Here is a 23,016-nt window from a genome sequence, read left to right as displayed (position 1 = left end):
TGCTCATTATGTACCTGAATAAATAAGCAATTGCTCTATTATTTCTACTGTTATTCAAAGTTCTTGGCTAATGTAATGGTAAGAAGCTATTACTTTGTGAAGGAAAGAAAAAACTAACAGTTAATTGTATTAACCACTTACCCCCATGATTAATTGACTAGACAAATTTAAACAGCTGAGCTAGCCAGCAGATCAATGTAAAATACTTTCAATTTTTAATTTTAAGTGCTTCTAAGTTGAATAATGCAGAAAACAAATGGCCCAATTAAGTGAAATATATAAATATATAATGGAAAATGTCAGGAAAAAGGCTCAATGACAACTTCAAATGTCATTTTCAAATGTCATTTACCATCTGGATAAAGATCAGATTAACTGACCCTGAAATGTAAAAATAGAATTAGAACAGAAGCATCAAATAAATAATTATATTTCCATTCAAATTCATTCAAGCCTAAGATCTTCAAGATATAACTGAAATTTTAGCTGGAAAAATACTTTCCAATATGCAGTAAAGTTGCACATTATATTTACCCAAAAGTAATATCACAAGTATTTGAAAACAAAAGAACTGAGTAAATTATAATTTAAGAAGCTAAAGATGAGCTTCTATGACAGCAATCTTATCTTTCTAAAAACCTCTTCTCTTGTCCAAACATTTATTGGTAATTTTTATATGTATCACTGTGTGTGTGCGTGCGTGTGTCTGTGTGTGTGTGTATTAAATAGAAATATGGTTCTTAAATTCAGAGCATATTAAATTTAGCTGTGGAGTCAATAAAAACTAAAATGCAATCTAAATTATTTTGTGCTTGACCACTTTTGATCCAAGAACAGTCCTCTTTCTCTGCTACTGTGTTTCTTTGTAGGAAGCATATTATTCCAGCAGCAAGGTAGGGAGAGACATTTAACAGTACAAATCAGCATAGTCAGCCCCGATGTCCTGCTAATGAATGCAGTGGCAGGTAATGCAGCCAGATTATCTCCCTGTTCATCAAAACATTTGCAAATGTGAGCTAATGGTTCTTGAAGCAGTAAGGACTAAATACAGGCCTAGTGGAAGAGGCAATGGGCCAGATGGACGAAGTCAGCATGGCTTTATAATTAAGTAAGATTTAAAGGGGAATTTCAGATAGTCATAGACATTCATGAAAAAATGGAAAGCAAAAGCATTTCAAAGTTCTATGAAAAACGTTAGGGTCCTGGATAGCTCCAAAATTGTATTGTCATAGACTTCAAAATTATTCCTAAAAATTGTCTTAATTAGCTAACCTAGAGCTATGTGATAATAATAGCAATAACATCTGATATGGTACCTTACAATTTATAAAGCACTTTCACTCATTTTATCTTATGTTACCCTTGTGAATAGACTGGATAGGAAAAATATTTATTTTCCTTTAAAAGGTGATTAAATTGAGAGTCAGCTATTACGCGACTTATCTGAAGTAGCATAGCTATTACATTTGTAAAAAGTGAGATAGAATTGACAGACCTGAAAACATTTTTCTAGTCCTATGTTTCTAGCTTTTTTCTCCAAAGATTCCCTTTCTGTGAGACAAAATGGATTTTTCCCTACAGCCTTGGAAGTGTAGATCCATTTTCTGTGAGATAAAATGGATTTTTCCCTACAGCCTTGGAAGTCTCAGTGTTTACTCAAAACATTCTCTAATAGACCCTACAGCCTGAGAGAGGATTATAGATTCTAGGAGTACTGAGGTCCCTAAAGAGGGTAGGTTATTCGTGGGTCAGGAAGAACATGAGAGTGTCAGTGGAGGGGCAGCCTGAGTTCTTGTGGTGAAGCCATGCAGCACTGACTACTGGAGACCACTCATTGGAGGCAGACAGACTTAGTTGTAGGCCTGGCCTGCTAACGGCTGACATTAACCTCTCTGAGGCTGGGAGTTTTCATCTCTAAAATAAGGCTATTAACAACATAATTATACATAAACTATCTGGTTCAGTCAGTGGCATGTTATTAGCACTCAACACTGGTGGCTACTGAGCCACTGCAGCCCTGGGGTCATTTTCCATATCTCTCCAGCCAAATTAACTGCTAAATTGATTGTCTCAGACATTGAAGATATAAAGCAAATTCCAATGGATAGTCTTCGGGAATGACAGGATCTGCAGTCTTCTCTTACTCCTTAAACCCGAGTTTTACATTTTGTCACCAAAGCATAAAGCAGTTAAATTGCAGAGCTGATGCCCAAGATGTCAGAGTTGTCTTCTTGTTCTTGGGTTTCTGTCCTCATTCCCTTTCTCAAGAATCAAATGGGAACTTGTTTCAGAGAAGACCTGTTGTTTCTGGGGGATAACTGGAATTTAAGAGATGCATAGCAGAGGACTAGAAGTTTCTAGAAGGTAGCAAGATCTTGGGAGACCTCTATTTCTGGAAGTGGGGTGAGCCTGGAGTTACCTATCTACTTCCTTTTCATTGTGCTTGCATTGCACTAAGCACCATGGAAAGAGTCCTGGTTCACAGTCACTTTTTTTTCCTACAAAATTGGGCATGAAACACTTTGCCTAATTACCACTTATTCTCTTTTCAAAATTACTTATTGTTTATCAACTTTTTTTGCCCTGTTCTCTTCTGTTTTTTTGTGGACACAATTAATAACATGGACCCAGTCTTTAGTCTCAGGGAGTTTATAGTCAAATGCAGGAATAAAGTTATATATACATTAGGCAAGAAATAATTGTTGTACTATTAGAGAAGAAGGTGGTCTCATTGCTTATATGCTGGGTACTGAACTTGATGCTGGGGGTGCCACAGTGACCAACACAAGAGGGGCTCTTGTCCTCTTAGAAGTCACAGTCTGGTTGGTCTTGTGAGGACTTCATGAGAAGTATTTGGTATAGTGATGTGTATGTGCAGCTACAGTCGAAGTACAACCTGTATGAGGCTGTCTTTCCTATTAGAAAATAATTAACTTGTGGGCAAGGAATACACACCTGGTGACATTATCTGTTATCCCTCATACATATAATATATCAGCTTCATAAATATTTACTAAGTGAAAGTCAGATCCAAGTTTATATGTTTTTAGTTTTATGTAAAAGGCTGAGACAGAAATAAGATGTTATTTCTGCCACTACTTGGAGCAAGGCCATTCACAGGCAGCCAAGGGTGGTCACGGTAGAAGGGAGTGGTGAAGAAGAGTGTCATTTATTACCGCCCCAAAGCCTGAAAGCACCTCATGGACTACTTGAGTTACATCTGTGCCCTGAGAATCTCTTAACGAAGGGATTGAGGTTGTTTAATTGGGGTCTTTTCTGCATGAGTTTGATGTCCGTCACACATACAAAGGCCACGTAACCTCAAAAAAAATTTTACTATGCTCTTGGAAATATAAAGACTTGCAACTTCAAAAAACATCAGAGAAGTCATGGGGAATAAAAATAAACTTCAATAATAACAACATACAAACATTTGGATATTTAACTGAGGGTCAGTGCTCATTAACTCAATAGCCACACCCTGTGGTAAGAGCCTGGCAGCCTTCCAGGGGTAGGGAGCAGGGGCAGATTTCATCTTAAGAATTGTATGGTTAAAAACCCCACTTTGAGACTTTCTGCAGAAATTAGAATGTTTAGGTGCCATCATTAAACACATTGGTTTATTTACTGGAATAGATGATGAATTCTTTGGTTACCACATTGTCTTTGTAGCTTCCAAGGGTGTAGAGCTAAGGCCACATCAAAGGGCATGGCTGGATTATTAGGGAGGTTCAACTTGTACTCATCCCCACATATCACATCTTCAGTTGTAATTTCTATAGCACTAACACAGGCCCTGAATGCTGATTAGCAACAGAGAGATAATTGTAGGTCTTACTTCTTGTGTTGAAAATAGAATCAACCTAAATGCCTATCAATCAATTATAGACTGGATAAAGAAAATGTGGTACATATACACCATGGAATACTATGCAGCCATAAAAAGAAAGAGATCACATTCTTTTCATGGATATGACTGGAGTTGGAGGCCATTATTCTTAGCAAACTAATGCAGGAACAGAAAACCAAATACTGGTTGTTCTCACTTACAATGATGAGAATACCTGGACACATTGAGGGGAACAACACTCACTGGGGCCTTTCAGAGGATGGAAAGTGGGAGGAGGGAGAGGATCCGGAAAAATAACTCAAGGGCACTCGGCTTAATACAGGGGTGCTGAAATAATCTGTACAACAAACCCCCATGACACATGCTTACCTATGTAACAAACTTGCACTTGTACCCCTAAACATAAAATAAAAGTAAAAACCCAAGACGCATATTCCTTCAATGTCTATTTTTATCAACTAAAAAATGTATATCTGGAAAAAAAAAACTTTCGGTAGGGACCGTCAGTAGGTGCAAACTTGGAGTTTAATGTGATGCTTTGCCACCTATATCTTTATATCCTTTGTGTTATCTACCCGGCCACATTACACCAGGCATTCAAGAAATACCTATTGACTGACTATATGAAACAATAATTATAGTATTTAAATAATAGTAATGACACTGAATTTTATACCTGACTATGAAACTTTCAGGGAGAACAGAGATGGTTAACTGACAAAGTAGAAAATGATATCTTTATAGGAAGCTTTGAGAGCACTTGGTTTAATTTCTGCATTTATATATTAAAAAACTGAGGCCTATAAATTTTAATTTATTTACTCAAAGTCATAGGCAATGACAGATAAGGTCTCAAAACTAGCTTCTAGACTCCATGATAAATGTACTTTCTTTTTTTTTTTTTTTTCTGAGACGGAGTTTCACTCTTGTTACCCAGGCTGGAGTGCAATGGCGCGATCTTGGCTCACCGCAACCTCTGCCTCCTGGGTTCAGGCAATTCTCCTGCCTCAGCCTCCTGAGTAGCTGGGACTACAGGCACGCGCCACCATGCCCAGCTAATTTTTTGTAGTTTTAGTAGAGACGGGGTTTCACCATGTTGACCAGGATGGTCTTGATCTCTTGACCTTGTGATCCACCCGCCTTGGCCTCCCAAAGTGCTGGGATTACAGGCTTGAGCCACCGCGCCCGGCTTAAATGTACTTTCTAACAATCACACTCAAATTCACAGCTAATCAAAAAATGACAATTTTATTTTCTGTAAAATTTTAACTTATAGTTTGTTGATTCTATAGAAAAGACCTGTCAAGTATTTAGAAAGCTCATTTATCCATGATGGTTGCCATGTAAGGTCTGTGTATAACTGCAACACTTTGTTGTACTAGATTGATTTTCCTCATGATTGTCCCAGAGGCTTCACATAAAACTCAGTGTTGCTTCTGTATCTGGTCACAGCTAGGAAAGAATTTCTTTCAATATTTTGTCCCCAGCCTTGAGTCATACTAAACTAAGGACTGTTTCATAACAATTTACATCCTTTGGATTAAGTTTTTCTTCATCTTCCCAGCATTTTTACCTAATTTTTAAACCTGTTTCAATAGTTTTACGGTTTTATTGTGAACCATTTCAAATCCTCTTTTAAGGTAGGTTGGATACAGAAGTCAGAGAAGTAAACCACACTTTAATAACTATATGAGTAATGCACATCTATGGACATACTTAACATGGGTAAATTGCTAATCTCGCAGGGGTAAGTCCCTCAAAGTTCAGCCTGGAACCCTTGGACCAAGTTAAGCTGGCCTCTAACAGTTCAGGGTTGGAGACTTAACTCATAAATATGCTTCATCAGCAAAGGCAACAAAAATGTAAATACACATGTATTAAACAATGTTTATGAAGCAAATATCAAAATCAATAAATATTTTACATGGCAAACATCAAAATCAATAGATATTTTAGATGGGAACTAGAAATGTACTCAGTAGGAGATGCTTAATCAGGTAAAAACCTGTATTTGTTCAGCACTTTACAGTTTCAGGAATATGAAGTGCAAAATTTCAGCCAAGAAAGAAACTGGAATCTGATCAACAATGTGGGGGTGTGTAATGCTGTCCTGTATTTTTATGTGAATAACAAGAAATTTGAAGTTCATAATAAAAAGCTCAATATATTGCACAAAAAAATCTGCCAGTTTCTGATCTGTGTACTACTTTGCTTCTGATGGGGGCTTGGCATCTGGGTAAAAGAGTTGTTTACATTCGACTGAATATTAAAGATCATTTCAGAGTGCATGCAACTGTATATCTAATTTCACTTAAAAATCCAATAAGGTTCATAATTCCTAAATAAATAAATCTTTAAAAATGCATTCATAACATATGGTGACTTCCTGGAAGGCAAGCTTTTCTGTGCTTACCTGACACTCTTCCTTATTTTTAATTTAGTCTCATTCCTGCCTATGTTATTCAACAAACTATTGGCTCTGAGAAGATATGACTAAAATTATAGTGTTTAATTGATGCATCTAAATATATTTATGGCCATTTCACTTAAAAATATCAATTACTACCGTTTTACTTTAAAATGTTAAGTAAACTACCAAAGCCAAGGGAAAATATTTGTAAGAAATGCCCCATTAAACTGTCTCTTGAGTTGCTTCTTCACTGATTTGTCACTCAACATTTCTTTTTCACATTTTATTATTTAGGTAAACATGCCCTGTTAGAACCAAGTGCAGTTATGATCAGTTCTTTATTTTATATAAGAAAATAAATAGATAATTGTAAATATGTAATACAAGAATTTGCCTATTAAAGTGTTCCATTTGAAGGGAATCTGGGTATATAAATATACTCTCAAGGGACTCTAAAATACAAAAAAAAAAAAAAAAAACCAGAGATGCTGTTAAAATTTATAGTACTAATTATTTTTGCATTCTAGAATGAAAGTTCATTGTAATAGATAGGACCTAATATGCTAAGTGCACAAAAAATAAAAGTCCCAAGATAGATGGTGCTATTTCAGTAGGCCAGTTAAGACTGGAAAAGTTAAGAAAATTATTGTCTTTTAAGAATCTTGCGTATCAGTGAGGTATGAGACAATATAAAGAGTACAGATTCTGAAAAGAAAAAAGATCTGATAAACAGTTATCATCATCATCATCTTACTCTTTCTTTTCTTTGTTCCTCTGTTGGTAAATTCTTTGCTCAAATGTCTGTTATCAACACTTCATCAAGCACCAGACCTTAAAAGTGACATGAGATGACCCCTCTTCTCTTGAGGATTACAGGGAGTTTCAAAGCTTTAAAAATAAAGTTCACTGCTAAAGCAGCAGAACCACATGACAGATGGTGATCCTCAATTTAACTGGAACAAATCACCCCTCACAGAGAATGCATTGTCTAGACCTTCCTCCACAACTGCACTTTATCCTATTTGTGCATGAACCCATTCTGGCATTCAAAGACCTAGTTGTTGTTTGCATAAAATAACTAACAAAAACCTCTGTCTCTTTGATCATTTGCAATGTTGAAAGATAGAATGCCATTTTCTACAGGTTACAGAAAGGTAAAGGCATTCTTCTACAGCAAGAAAACATACTGTTAGTGGCAATGAATGTTTTATAAGTGGGATGAAAATGCTATTAAGATTCAAGGGCAGCATTCGAAGAGGTTCCTCTTGTTTGCCTTTGGTGAAATATCAACCATTTCAATACAAGCAATGAGATGCAGTAGATGCAGCTACTTTCTTCCATCGTGCCTCTACTCAATTCTTCTTACTTCCAGGTGCCTACTCCATCCTCTCAGGACGAGAAGATAGGCAGATATGAGGAGGTGCATAAGACCGTGTGCAGCCACCAATCCTGAGACCAATTGATCAATACTCTTGAAGCTAGTTAAATTCTTAGTAAACAGTTCCAAATTCTAGCAAATGGTTTATTGGTCTCAGTGGTGCTGTTCAACATCTATATGACTCCATATAAAGATCTAAAATCTTGGAATTAGAGGACTGCTTCTCTTGAGTATATTCTATTTAATATTTTACGATTTTACTCTATAACTAGTGTCTTTTCTCTTCACGGAGAGCTTGGCCTCGTTCTACTTTTCTCCTTTAAAACAATGGCACAAAGGGATGACAATTCATCACTTAACAAGTTAACCAAGTTGGTTAACACCCACCAAGGGCTTGAATATGTTTTCATTTTGCAACCAATGAAGCAGATGGTTAACTGAAGTTGTGGCAAGTCATCCAAGGGGAAACTTACAACTCTTATCCACAGAGTAAGCCAGTTATTACTGCAGCTCAGTTTTAATATTTTTCTTCTTAGAGGATCATAAAATCACTATTGCAAAAATCTTATCTGAATGAAACATTTCTGATTTCTAAACATATTGTTAAACTACTTTTTCTACTTCTGACATTTTTCTGAACACTATGAAAGACAACCTCAAATGAATAATTATAGAGCACTGCTACCAGAATTTATTTTGTTTGCCTTTATTACATTTAGTATCCTCCAAATCTTTATCTTCCACTCTCTCCCTTCCTCTATTTTTCTGTTTCTATTCCCCATCACCTTCCATATTCTCAAACCATGAATGCCATTTTCCTAATAAAGGGTTACTTTAAAGGCTGATATTCTGCATATAAGCTCCTATATTATTTTTACTTTTATTGTTGTATTCCTTAATCAGGCATTAGCATTTGTTTTTTTATAACTCCAAGGAGAATTAAATTGCCTCTTTGGTATGAACATATCTACCCACACTGCTTGGTGCTGGAACAGCATTTTCCCAACCCAGAATTAGAGCCCTGAAGGAGGAAATAGTCACAGGAAAGTGTGTGAACAAGACTCAAGGAAGTGCGTCTTTACAATCTCCTGAGGACATTCCCAAGTTCTACCCCTTCCTCCTAGTGGCCAGATTATTTTGGCTTTTATTATAAGATGGGAGAGGTCCCACCATTCTGGCTAATGGATAGACAGTCTATGAATATTTCCCCCTTTAATGGATGTACAATGAAAATCAGAAAGCTTTTATGCCATTCTTAAGTACAGTTTTTAGATAACCACCTGAAACATTCACATGACACCAAATTACAAGGCATTTCTTTTTTTATCTCTGGTAATCAAGCGAAGTTTGTTTGTACTTTAATGTTTTAAATTGTATAAACAAGGAATATGAGAGAACACAAGTAATTTATGAACAGGAAATGGAGCCTATGAGACCGACAATCAACTCTTTGCTTGCTCATAGGAAGCTATTAGATTGTTGCTGCTGTGGGCTGAATTCTGTTCTCTCCTTCTTTCTGTCCTCCCTGTCAAATTCACATATTGAAGTCCTAACCCCTAGTTGCTCAGGATGTAATCTTATTTGGAGATAGGGTCTTTACAGAGGTAATCAAATTAAAATGAGGGCCAGGCATGTTGGCTCACACCTGTAATCCCAGTTCTTAGGCAGAGATGGGAGAATAGCTTGAGCCCAGGCAGGTCGAATGAGGTCCTTAGGGTAACCCTAATCTAATATCACTGGTATCCTTATAAGAAGGGGGAGTTTGGAAACATGCAGCTACAGGGAGAATGCCATGTGAACATGAAGATGGTCATCTACAAGCCAAAGAGGGAGGCCTGGAACAGATCCTGCCTTCACAGACCTCAGAAAGAACCAGCCTACCATCACCTTGATTCCAGACTTCTAGATTCCAGAACTGTGAGACAATGTATTTTTTTGCTGTTTAAGCCACCCAGTTTTCGGTATTTTGTTACAGCAATCCTAGAGAACTAATACAGCTACCTATTACTTTTTTTTTTCTCTAAATGAAAGTCAATTTCTGACACATCTTCGACTGTACATTGCTGAAGAAATATATACTTATATCTATATTAATTTCATATTTGAGCTCTTAACTTTAGGAACTTTAGGAAAAAAAATCTCTGCCATTCCTTAAATGGCGATGCCCTGAATTTCATGAGAAAAGTCTTATATACTATCAAAGGTGTCGAGAATCGTCAAAAATGACCTTTACAGTTTAGAACTGGATAAAAGTAGACAAGAAGTTACAGGACTTTTAAAGTCACCCAGTTACAGGTGAAAATAGATCACACTGCTCCCAGTCTCTATGTTTTTCTACTATAGCACAGAGCAACTCCTGGCAGTAGCCAAGGATTTCATATCATTAAAATAATTTTTTACTATTTCATCATGTTAAAAAATAGTTTAAAGTCAGGATAATATAAGTAAACAGACCACAAAAAATAGTTTACTCCACTGAAGCTGTATTCTGCAAAGTCCTAACACATATTCTTAGTCAGACTGTTGACATGTTCACTATTATATGGTAGATATATTTTTGTACCATTTTGAGATAAGCACAACAATGACAGGTGAGTCAATACCTCAGTTAGTCTGTGGAACAATTAGGATTTTCTTTAGAATTCTGCTTATCCAAGCAGAGGAAATTGTTCACAAGGCAACTTGTGTGTTTGCTAATTCTCAATGGTACTTTTCACAAGTTGCATTGTACATGTGCAGGTAGCTATCAAAGAAAAGTATAATTTAATTCTAATTAAATTGCTATTTATCTTAAAGTGAATCATTTCCTGATAGATGTTTCTGTCTCTTTACTCCTCCATTTCTTTATCCTGATTCTGTTCTTTGAGAATACTCACGATATATGTGTTTGGAATCTTCAAATAGCTAACATGATGGAGAACTTTGATTCTTCTTCCCTAAAGGGTAGAACTAAGATGACCTGGCTAATGTTACAATGTAAATATATCCAATGTAAAAAAAAAAATAAAAATAAAAATCTTTAAACAGAGCTGTGATATGATATAATTAACTACTCTGAAACATGTTCAGGGATAGTCACTGGTGATATTCTAAGCATTAGACCATTGTGGGAAGGGGTGGCTTAGCTGTAGAGAGAATTCAAGTAATGACTGAATTAGACCAAATGGACCTTATAGTCTTTTCCATTCTAAAAATTCATGGTTCTATGAACTCAATAGTAATCTCATGGGGCTAATTATTCCCCTCAACAATCACAAGGCTCATTCCTTCACACTCTTGACACCCTTTGCATTTAGTATGCTGTGTAATTTATTTAATTAACGTACATTTAGAAGACACAGAGATGAAACACAGAGATCAAAGTTCATCACACATGTTAAGTTAGATACAGTGTTTAGGTCAGAATCTCATTTGTTGTTACTCAGTTATTAGTATGAAATCATGTATTTTTACTATTTGAGTGAGAGTAAAAAATTGTCCTGCCATCATAAAAGAAATTTTTAATAGTCATATTAGTCCTTGGGATTCTTTTCTAAATGACTACAAATACATAGTACACCATGAAATAATCAAATACTAACCTCTTTCATTTTTTCCAGTTCATTCTGTAAAGCCTGCTTTGCAATTTCAACTTCTATGAGCTGTTGCCTCAGTTTCTCATTTTCATCTTCTGTTGTTGTTCTCTTTTCTTCCACATTTTCTAATTCATGGTGAAGTCTCACAGATACATCCTTTGCAACCTGAATTAAGGTGTTTGAAACAATAAAATACAATTAATGACAATATAATGAGGGCTAAAATTTTATTCCTATTCAAAGCATTAAGATCCAATGTTTATGTGATGTTTACCATGTTCAAGGCATTACTCCACAAACTATACATATAAGCCATTCACATATATCTATCATTTAACCCTACAAAAATCCTATGAGATAGGTAAGATTATTACTGCTATTTTGTAGATGAGGACACAGTCTCAGAGAGGTCAAGGTCACACAGCTAACAAGTAGACACTGCCAGGCTAAGAAGCCTGGCAATCTGGCTCTAAATTTTGTTCCCTTAACTTCTGCACTACCCTGTGGTAACAAATGTTCTATTGCATTTTATCACATGTAAAGAAATTTCACAAATGTCCTTTACTTCAACAAAACAATGAGGTAGATGTTTCCATTATAATCTATGTTAAAGAATGAAAAAATTGAAGTTTTTACAATAGTGGGTTGGGGTTGAATTTCACTCTTATAACTAGAATTCCATTTGCTTAATTTTAGGAATCATTTTAGTACTTGAGATTATTATTTTTTGAATGACTGTGCATTTTTGCTTCATGTTTTGAGATTATCCTGGAAATTCTAGGGTTTGAAAGAAAAGTGGAGCAGTATAGTGTAGAGGCTTAGGACACAGGTTGTGATTTTGGACTGGGTGGACAGTGAGCCTGGCACCTATTTGTTTTCCAGGCCTGGGCACTTAACCTCTGTAAAACGTGTAGCTTCTGCACCTGTAAAATTGTGACTTAACAATCCCTACATTATAGGATTTTTTTTCCTTGATAATTAAATGAATTAATAATGTATGTAACAATGTTTGCCACAGTGCTTTTTTTCCTTAACATTTGTTGACTGTTTAAACACTCAACAAATGTTAAGAAAAAAAGGAATACGATGTCTTTCATAAAATGTTTACACAGTTTTCTTTAAAACAAAGAATAATTACACGTGATTTTTAAATCCTGATGAAGTTAATACAATGAACAGTGTATTTATTTGGTTGTGGAAGGAGATTAGGTTAATACCTAGTTTGCATTATCGATGACTCTGCCTACAGTCAAACTGGAGACCACACCTGTCTAGAAAATGCACTTCAAGGTTGAGGTTTTTCCTCTAGAAGAAATTCTGAAGGAGCAACGTTACTTTAAAAAATGAGATTCTTTCATTTACTTCACACCAAACAGGCAGTTTCCCAGCGCCCCCACTCCCACCACCTCCCCCACGGAGTTACCTAAGCGGCAAGTGCAGAAAGGAAGAAGTCCTGAAAGAAGGAGGTGGGGTGGACACTTGCTGAAAGAAATCTTAAGTCTAGTGTTTTCCCAGTGCAGTTCCTATTGTGGGTTTCAACTTCCCCAGAGGAGTCCTTTTAGCGCGGCTCCTGAGTGCCGGATTCCACCGGCCTTCTCTCAGAAGACATACTGAAAGCCAGATCAAAGGCTAGAGCCTGCGCTCTGCCACGCCCTTGCTTCTGCCCAGAAGGGAGGCTTCTTGAGGAGCCACCGTTGCTCCCAGGAGAGCACACTTAGCTCGTCTGCTGCCAGGCCCTCCACACACACTGCACTCTTTAGACCCATCTGCCAGTTCTCTCCCTTCCAAGACCCTAGTATTTTGTGGTTAGCACTAAGAAACTGTCCCTTAGGCTCCTTGCCCGATGCCACCGAAGACCTCTCAGCCTAAAGAGCACTTGGCCAAAGTCCCCACCCGCCGCCCCTGCCGCGCGCCAACGAGCCCCCGCGCCGCAGACCTTGAGGTCCTGCTCCAGGCTGCGCAACAGCTCGCCGTCGATTTCCCCAGTCTGGGCGTAGCGGAGCCTTTTGCGCTCGGCTTTGCGGAGGCGGTACTGCAGGATCCGGCAGTTTTTGTTGGCTCTCTCCAACTCGTGGCGCATTTCCTGCAGTTGACAAGCATCCTCCTCGAAGAAAGTGTCCCTCATCTCGTCCATCTCGGTTCTCAGCTCATCGATCTCGTTCTGAGGCGGTGACAGGCCGCGAGTCAAAATCAGCCTCGCTTCTAGCCCTTCCGACACACACCGTGCACACCCCATTCCAATTCCAAATTCTCAGCTTTAATTGCCCCCTCTCCACGAGACAGGAGTGACGAGCTGAGTGTAAAAGAGGAAACTAGAATAAAAGGCCGACTTTAGGCCTTCTCTCGTTCTCTTACTCTACCTCTCTCCAGGAAAAAGTGTGGCGAACCATTATAATAGGAGAAACGGAGGCCCGGATTTGAATTTAAATGAAAACCTCGCGTTACTGAGAAGCAGATTCCGTTTCAAATTTGGACAAGGCCTAGGAAACCCCCTCCCTCCTTTGCTGTTCTCTTCCCTCTTCAAGGCTCCCTAACAGGTTAGCAGCCTCTCACCCCCGCCGGGACACGCCCTAATCCTCCCAGGCCTACTCTTCCCATCCCCCAGCCGGGTCCCCCTACCCTCCTCACCTTGAGAGTCTCGTTTTCCTCTCGCAGCTTCTCCATCTCCTCCTGCATTTCTTCCTGCTCTTGGAGCTGCTGCGGGTGCGGCTGCGACGAAGGGGGCGCTGCCGCCTGCATGCCCCCGCCGCTAGCGCTGCCCTCTGCGCTCTGCTGGGGGCCCTCCGCCGCCGCCGCCATTGGGGAGGCGGAGGGGACGGCCAGGGTCTCGCAAATGGCAGGGGCGCCAGAGACCGGAGAGCTGCGACTACTACTGCCGCCGCCGTTCTTAGTGTGCATCTGAGCCGCGGCCGCCGCCGCTGCCGCCCGCTCCTTCTTGAGATGGAACTGGATGAGCTCAGACTGCAGACATCCCTCCTTCCAGTAGCTCCCTCCACCACCGCTGCAGCCCCCCGCAACACCGCTTCCGGAGTTTCTGCTGCCGGGTCCTGGGGTTTTGCCCGCAGAAGAGGAGGATGGCGAAGGGAAGGCCCCCTCCCCGCCACTGCCGCCCCTCTGCTGAGCGCGTACGCCTTTCCCTCGCCAGCCCCTGGGCGGCGGCGGCTGCGGAGCGCCCCCCTCCCTTTCCCCGGAGCCGCCGCCGGCTCCTCCTCCTTCCCCGCCCCCTCCTCCCCCTTCCCCGAGCGGAGGGGGTTCCCCTAGTTTCGAGGGCACGGACTCTAGCTCCCGAGGCGGCTCCTCGGGCGGTCCGGTCCTCCTGCCGCCCAAAGCTGCCAGGGTCGCGGCGGGGGCCGCTTCAGCACCAGCCAACGGCTGGACAGCTCCTGGAGCGGCCCCTTTGGGCGCCAGGGGCGTCGCCTTCTCGGCCCCGCCTCCGCCTCCTCGGGCGCCGGCGGGCGGCCCTGTGCGGCTCCCTGTCTTGTTACCCTGCTGTTGCTGCTGCTGCAGCTGCTGCTGCCGAACAGAATTGAGTTTAGTGCCGGCCCCCACTGGGGACCGGGTGCCCGCGGTTGTCTGTCGCAGCGAATTGTCCCTTGGTCTAGCGGGTGACTGAGCTCGCTGCTGCTTTCTGCTGCTGCCCTCCGGATGCAGACGAGCCTCAGTGGCTGCAGCGGCGGGAGAAGCTGCTGCTGTGGCAGGGGCAGCGCCCCCGGTCGGTGGCTGACTCATGGCTGTCTAGGAAGAACCTACCAGATGCGATTTGGAATAGCCCATTACTAGAGCATCCTCTTCCCTCTTCACCGCCGCCAATCTTCCTTCCCTGAGCTGGGACAGAAAGAAAAGAAGAGAAGAACACAACATGTCTGCTTTGTTGCAAAGCAAAGGGTGACATTGCTCTACAAGAGAAGCCCCAGAAAATGTTGAGATTTGGAAGGCACTTAATAGAAGCTTTGACTTTAGGAATAGGATTCAGGGCTGTCTTTAGGAATAGGATGCAGCGCTGTCAGTTCTCATTTTGCCCAGGGGGGCGCTGTCTCCATCTCACTTCACCTCAGCAAAATGACGAATCTGAAAGCAGCTGAACCTTACACATTCATGGTAGCAGGTTTTGAAAAGGGTGAGAGATACAGAGTCAGACAGCAATCAATGGGAAGGGAGATATAAAAGAAAAGAGGATAAAGTCGAAAAGAAGTTTCAGAAAGGAAAGATATCCATATATTAGGGTTGTAAAATCCGTGCTTTTACGACTTTGGCTTTCCTCACCATCAAATCTGTATGTAAAGCCTAGTTTAGTGCAGAAAGTTTCCATTTAATTAATATTCCCAAGTTCAATTAGAGGAAAAGGGTTATGATGTAGTGCTCCTAGAGAAAACTTTCTATGGATAAATGACACTTTCCCCAAGCAGCTCCAACCCCTAATATTGTTTTTGGGGAAATGCACCCAATTTCCTTTATAATAGAACTAAAATAAAATATAAATAATGGCTTTAAATTAGTCTCAGTTTCCCAAGAAAATAGCAGCATTAAGAATTGTCTATATGGGTTAGTTATTAGCAACCCCAAAAAGTACTTTCTCTCCTTTGGGAAATAATTTTTAAAATACATTTTGAAAAGGTGATGGTCAGTTCTGCAGTTTCTCAAGTTTCTGGTGATGAATTTTCCTAAGCTTATCCAATTTTGTAGTCCTTATGAATCGCTTTAGTTTTAAGTGTAATTGCTAGATAGAAAATATTTTCATTCTTACCCATCTTCTTACATTGCATATCATAGGCAAAGTTGCACTTTTTAAAGTGCCCATTCCCTCCTATGTAGCCAAATTCTGAAACGGAACCCAGAAGCCTGGCCCATCTTCCCTCATGGTGGTAAGATCAATTTCCAGCGTGTATATTTCCAAGATAAATCCATCACTAGCTTCATTAATCTGGAAAACAGCAAGCTACTGCCTTGCGGGTTCTTCTCCCTAGTGATCCAGGCAGCTAGTCAATTAGTTGCCTTTTCCTTAAAATTATTTCTGTCTAAACCGCTGAAAGGGGCATGACTAGGCATAAGTTGCTGCTTTAAAAATATTTGTCCTATACAGAGAGGAGGTTACTTTACTGCCAGTTATTTTACTTGCATTATTCTTGTTAACACCTCCTTTTAGCATCAGAACTTAGCATGCAGTAATTCCTCATTTTATAAGGAATATTACTGGAGGATTCTTAATCCACCTCCCTTTCTGTTCCTGGCATCTCCTTCCAACTCACTTTGAAATATAACGGTGAACAAAGAAGATATTGGGGGAAAAATTTGCCCATCAACTTAGCTTCTACATCTTCTCTTTCAGCCACAATACTGCTAGAATGTCTGGCCTAGTTTATCATCATGGGTGACACTAACATGGGCTATCTAACTAACTTATATTGCCAATGCAAATTTATTTTTGTTTTTAATCAGGCATAATAATTCCAAAGCTGAGAAGGCAATGTCTAAACTCAGCTCCCAGACAGCATTAACCCAGGAGAAAGCTTGCGTTCCAGTATCTGGGCTCCACAATCAAATATATCTGGCTGCTGTTACGTGGTTCCCACAAAGTGACAAGATGCTGCATCTCTTCAAGGCTTTCCCGGTGAAAATTGCCACCCAACCAACCCCGGTACGGCTTAGACCAACACTTTTAATCTCAAGTTTTATCCTCCTGCTAGCCCACCCCATCTTTCATCCCCAACCCTTTAGAAATACAGAACTTGCTCACTTCTCAGCAAAGGCGAGGTTTCCAAGTAGTTGATGCAAATCAACAGCACTTTCCTTCTGATATTCCGGAGATGTCAGGGTTTACTATTGTGCCTTTCTGCGCCGAGGAAAGTTCAACTTCGTATTATTGTATGCGACTTTGGGCTTGCTCACCCCAGCTCCACACCCACTCGATTTTTCCAAACAATGGCGGTAACGTCAAGATTCAGCTGTCCCCAGAGCGGGTGACTTCCCGGAGGTCCGCGGCTGGGCTGGAGCTGCGGTTCTCAGCAGGCTAACACGAGAGGTACCAAGCTGAGCCAGACGCTCCCTAGGAAGTGCAGAGATATTCATGAGCTGACCTCACCGGACTGGGCAGGGGAGAGGGCGGGATTGCATGGGAAGACAGGGTAGAAGTAACCGAAGAGAGGTTACTTTCAAGAGGAAAGAGAAGAAGACGGGGGCGGGGGCGGGGGTGGGGAGTGGCAGAATAAAGAGACAAAAAAGGCCAGAGCCACGCCCGAGATGGAAGATTGGCAGCAGCGCTCAAAGTCCTGGCCTATTCTTTCATCTTGTACTTCGCAGAGGATTCCAAAACCGCTTGAACACGGATGCACTGGTTTCCTGCAAAGCTTTGTCCTGGGTTCGGTCAATCTCCATCAATTATTTACTTGAGCTCCTTTTCCAAGGAGGCGGACTGGAACAGCCTTCCGGGCGTGACTGACGTCTCCTGGTGCAGCTGCGAGGCGCGGGCGGGCGGCTGCTGGGAGTTCTCTTTGTTCACTCACTTTAATTCTCAGTCGAGCTCTCCACGCGGTGCTCCCTCCCCACCCCCAGCCCGGGCGGAGTCATCAGATGTCGTTTCCACGAATAGATAATGGTTGCCATGGTGGGACCCACCGTCCCACAGACAAAGGGTTTTTGCGAAGCTAAGACTAATTTAGTGCAAACCGAAATAAATATCCGCCCACAGAGATCCTTTACAGAGGGGTTTGCCCTCAGTACATTTTCCTGTTTCCTACTGAGTGCCAGTTTCCACCGTGAAAATAAAATCGTTACGGTAGTGCATGGGAACAATAACAGAAACCAGGAAGAATGTACTATATCAGCCTAAAAGGGAATTTATTTAAAAAGAGGAATTCAGAACATACATGTCTTTACAATTTATACTAACCCATACTGTTTCACAGTAATACTATTTTTAAAATTTAAGTAGAAATTTATCTTTTTCTTTTCAGTTTCTTCTTGTGGGGGGCATGGGAGTCTCCCTTCTACCTCTAAGAATTCCTTTGTGAGCTTGAGTATGGGAATAAAAGTAAGCACTGCTTTTGAAAAGGCATTTTAAAATTTAATTTGTCTTACATTTATCTGATGGTTTTGCAAGTAAAAAGGAAGACGATATCTTGAAATAATATTCTGTGCTAACATGAATTTTAGTTTAAGAGATTGAATTTCCCAAGTGATGATCTTGCATTAAAAGTGAAATAACAATTTAGGAGTAGTTTGCATACAAGCAATTATTACAGCAAAATAAAAACATGCTCAAGCTCTGGTCATTATTATCTTTAGACACATATAAAACAAATATGGTATCACGACAAAATCATTCATGTTCCCAAATAGATATTAAAGACAATTTTGAGCCGGGTACTGTCCAAGGTGCTGGGACTGCAAAGCTGAATTAAGAAATATTCCCTGTGCTGGGGACACTCAAGCATACTGGTGAAAACTGAGATAATTTCCTCATTTCCTTTCAAATACATTTGGGAAAAGGAAAAGTGACATCTGTGACATTTACAATAAAAAGCTCACACCTCGACTAACATACCAAAAATAAAGGAGGAAAGGAAAAAAAAGCAAGTGAAAATGTATATCAAGATGCACAGGTCTCATCCAATCAAAATGTATAAAGAAGATAAAAATATTTTTCAGCTCAATCTTTACCAATAAAATATTGATATTGTAAACATAATCTAAGGACACAAAATATATATAGTCCTGCTTCTGTAAGAATTCTTACTCTGCTTGAGCATCTATGTTTTTTTCCCCTAAAGAGGGATTATTTATTTCAGTGCAAACAGTAACTTTAAGAAGTAAAATAAATATAAAAAATGGATTATGTATCCTTAAATCAAACATCGTGTCTAAATGTTTCATTTTATAATTTAGTATTATGCAGTTTCAAGGTTGAAAACTGTGATAATACAGAATAAATATAAGCCATATTTAACATGCTTGTTTACTCATAAGTATGCCATAAGAAATCTTCTGAATCAGAAATTTTTCTAATTTATTCCTTTATTTTCTGATTAAAATTATATTGCTTCAATTAAACAAAACCTAAAGATGATTATTCAAATGCTTTTCCAGGATTTAGAAAGACTTCAGCATTATTTTTACTGTGTTTCAGAAACAGACAGGCCAACCAGCTTTCTAATGTCTGCTTATAATAATGAGTTATCCACTTCATAGTACAGCAAAATGTGGATCTTTGATCAAGGAAGGAAGGCTAAACTCTCAACTCGGAAGAAATACATAGTTTAAAATTTCCATCCTTCTATTCTCACGAATTTACATCACAATATCTAAATTAATATAGCTTTATTTTTGCAAGGCCCTTTCATTTTGTGTGCTCAAAACAAAGTGTGTGAAGTAGATACTATTTTCTTCACTAAAACATGGAATATCTGAGTTTCAGAGATGTTAAGTGACTTCCTCTAGTTAAATTTCATAATCACAACTTAAACTTGGTCCCTCTTCTCCATTAATTGTGCTTACTATATTGGTCTCAGGTGCCTCACCTCTTTTTCATATTGTAATGTAAAACTCTACATCTCTAAGCCTGATTTTGCACCTGTATCCTAGTTCAGTCTTTTCACTGATGTATAGAATACCTACATTTGGATATAACACTATCACCTCAAACTCATACAAATTTTTTTTCCAATTCTCATCTATTTCTATTTATCTTTTAGTAAAGGAAAACAATACATTCTATATTTATTTTTCTTTTAGTAAAACTATCATTTGATACACTTTCCCACTAAACATGCTTTTATTCATTACTTTGTCTTTTCCCTTTACTTCTATAATCATATTTTCTTTCAAAATATTTTTTGTTCATTACTTCCTTTTTATCTCCTTTGCAATCAACTACCAAAATGCAGACCCTCAGAATTCTAGTTTAGACTGTTACAAATGCTTCCTGCATAAATGATAGATTTTTTCTGTCAGATCCAAACTGCTTAATGCTGTCTGTTTACACCTTTATTAAACAGCACTTTCCTCATGTCATTTTGTTTACAGTCATGTCTACATTGTTACATCATATCCAAACTCTTCTTTCTAGACTGCAAGGAAGTGTACTGTCCTCATTCAATATTAAGATGTACTTTCTAATACCTCACTACAGATGGTCCCTGTCCTAGTCAGACTTATTGTCTCTTTTTCCCATTAACATGTAGGCTCATTGTGCTTCTGTACCTTTCCTCTTTCAAGTCCCCATACTTGGCATTTCCTTCTTCCTCTCTAGCCCCAAATCTGCTCATATTTTCAGGTTCAGCTTAAATTTCAAATCTTTCTGTCTCATGAACTTAGGCAAGTTGTTTAAACTTTCTGAGCCCCATTTTTTTTCACTTAGTAATTCACCTGTTTATTCATACATGTATGATATATTGTTGACTTTTAAAATTTTTTTTTATTTTTTCAGATGGAGTCTCGCTGTGTCGCCAGGCCAGAGTGCAGTGGCGTGATCTCGACTCACTGCAATCTCTGCCTTCCGTGTTCAAGAGATTCTTCTGCCTCAGCCTCCTGAGTAGTTGGGGCCATCATACCTAGCTAACTTTTTTTGTATTTTTAGTAGAGACAGAGTTTCACCACGTCGGCCTCGATCTTCTGACCTTGTGGTCTGCCTGCCTTGGCCTCTGAAAGTCCTGGGATTACAGGTTTAAGCCACCACGCCCGGCTGTTTTTTTTGTTATTAATAGTACCTAATGGCCAGGTGCAGTGGCTCACGCCTTTAATCCCAGGATTTTGGGAGGCTGAGGTGAGCGGATCAACTGAGGTCAGGAGTTTGAGACCAGCCTGACAAACATCGAGAAACCCTGTCTCTACTGAAAATATCAAATTAGCCGGGTGTGGTGGCACATGCCTGTAGTCTCAGCTACTCAAGAGGCTGAGGCAGGAGAATCGCTTGAACCCAGGAGGTGGAGGTTCTGGTGAGCTGAGATCACACCAATGAACTCCATCCTTGGCTATAAGACCGAAACTCCATCTCAGAAAAAGAAAGTACCCAATTTATATGATGATGATGATGATGATTATGAAATGGTGAAGTTAATTTTTGTCACAGTGCATGGAACATAGTAATCATAAATAATGATAAGTGATAATTACTATGTGTCTGGCATTGTAGGCTGTCAGTATGTATTAACTATTATTGTTGTTATTATTATCATTAATTTAACAAAATTTTACCATTCCTAAATTTTTACAAAACTGTGTCACATTATTTAAAAATATTTGGTTTGTCTTGGCTTATTTTATAATTTTTCATCCAGAGAGTAAATATTTTAAGATAATGTTTCTGTTTTTCTCATTATCTCCAGCGGAGAGTTGGACACATAGAAGCTAGTCAATACAAATTGATTGGTAGAGTCACAACTGAGAAAAGCCGATGCTTTTGGGTTCATCTTGTTTTTGGAGAGTAACTTAGCGTGGAGATATGCCATTGTCCTGACCTTTGTTGACATATATATACAGTCACACACCGTATGTGTTCTCTGGATGACACTTCAGATAATCATTAATGAATCATAGACTTCTCGAGCTGTAAACACCATGATTCATCTTTTTATCGCTAGACAGGGTGCCCAAGCTGTATTATACATTGGGATTATCCTAATTTCAGCCTTCTCAATAAAGGCTATTCTACAATCTCTCTGAGTACGTGTACACGTATTATAACTTAACTTTATGACCAATAACTTATGGGTTAATTTATATATAGGATTAAGGATGTTTTGTGAATGACAGAAATTGCTATTTTATCATGGCTTCTTTAGTTACTCATGCCTTTTCTGTTGTGTAAATTTGCAGTTAGGCCTTGAATAGACTTCTGTTCAAGACTATTGAGTAGTCCTGAATAACTTCTGTTGCATGATGCCTGTAAGTGCTCTTGGTAAGTCAACCCAATGTTTAGCCACTCATTATAGTCAACATATTGTTGGATTCCTGATTTCAATCTAAACCCATTCTCAGTCTAGTCTTAATCTTAGTGAAAACTTTTAACAACTCTGGTACTTATTATATAAATGCAATACACATATTAAGAATCACCATTAAGCTTTCTCCTAATATCTCTAGTTTAATAGCTCAGAATCATTAAATTGTCTGCATCTGTATTTTAATAATCCTTTATCTCACCTACTGTGGATCCCCTTGCTAGTTTCAGAATTCGTCACTAATTATTATGTCTTAAAATGAGCACAGTAGACCAAGTTTCATTATGTCAGACCAACAAGCATGTCATCCTAAATTACAAACTTTACATTTCTAGTTCCTCTCTTCCCCCATGCTCTCTGAAAAAAAAAAGTCAAATAGTCCTCTGCATAGACATAATCTAAGGAAATAATAGTAACTCTAAATTGATTGGGCAGACATTTCTATTATTATATACTCAATATCTGTTAAGCAAACTTCAAATGTAATGTCTTGATATTCAATTGATCCAGTTATGAGAATGCAAGCAAGCTGCCACTTACATGTTATACTTCCATATCTTTCTTTTCTTATTGTTGTTCTTAAATATCAGTAAGACTTAAATTCAATTTGTAGTCACTAAAGTTTTGGGTATTATGCTATACAAACCTGAGTACTTTTTTTCTGACAGGATGCTAGATAGCTTTGACTTTCATTCTTCACCCAGTGATATTTATTATATATGAGTATTTTTAGGGTCCTTCCAGAAAATAGTACATTCAGTGTAAAATAATTTGAAAAGCATTTATTTACAAAGGGACTACTTACAAGATGTGGATCAGATGTCAGAGAAAAAATAATGGATAGTTCACTAAACTGGAGTTAAGTACCA

The 23,016-nt window shown here is 39.2% G+C and overlaps 1 protein-coding gene across 1 annotated transcript in view; it reads right to left on the bottom strand.

Moving 5' to 3' along the window:
* Positions 1 to 17,969, bottom strand: part of SOGA3 (SOGA family member 3) — a 48,783-nt gene extending 30,814 nt beyond the window's left edge. The window contains exons 1-4 of the mRNA XM_032274835.1: positions 16,948 to 17,969; positions 13,842 to 15,038; positions 13,150 to 13,374; positions 11,220 to 11,378 (exon numbers count right to left, since the gene is read on the bottom strand). Coding sequence (XP_032130726.1) covers positions 11,220 to 11,378; positions 13,150 to 13,374; positions 13,842 to 14,942 — 1,485 coding nt within the window. The 5' untranslated portion in view covers positions 14,943 to 15,038; positions 16,948 to 17,969. The remainder of the gene's footprint in view (positions 1 to 11,219; positions 11,379 to 13,149; positions 13,375 to 13,841; positions 15,039 to 16,947) is intronic.
* Between the last annotated feature and the right edge of the window lie 5,047 nt (positions 17,970 to 23,016).

This window comes from Sapajus apella, unplaced genomic scaffold (assembly GCF_009761245.1).
Source record: "Sapajus apella isolate SASKATOON/1434 unplaced genomic scaffold, GSC_monkey_1.0 scaffold6, whole genome shotgun sequence".
Taxonomy (NCBI): Eukaryota; Metazoa; Chordata; class Mammalia; order Primates; family Cebidae; genus Sapajus; species Sapajus apella.
The sequence above is the reverse complement of the archived record's forward strand: the minus strand, read 5'-3'. Positions and strand labels throughout refer to the sequence as shown.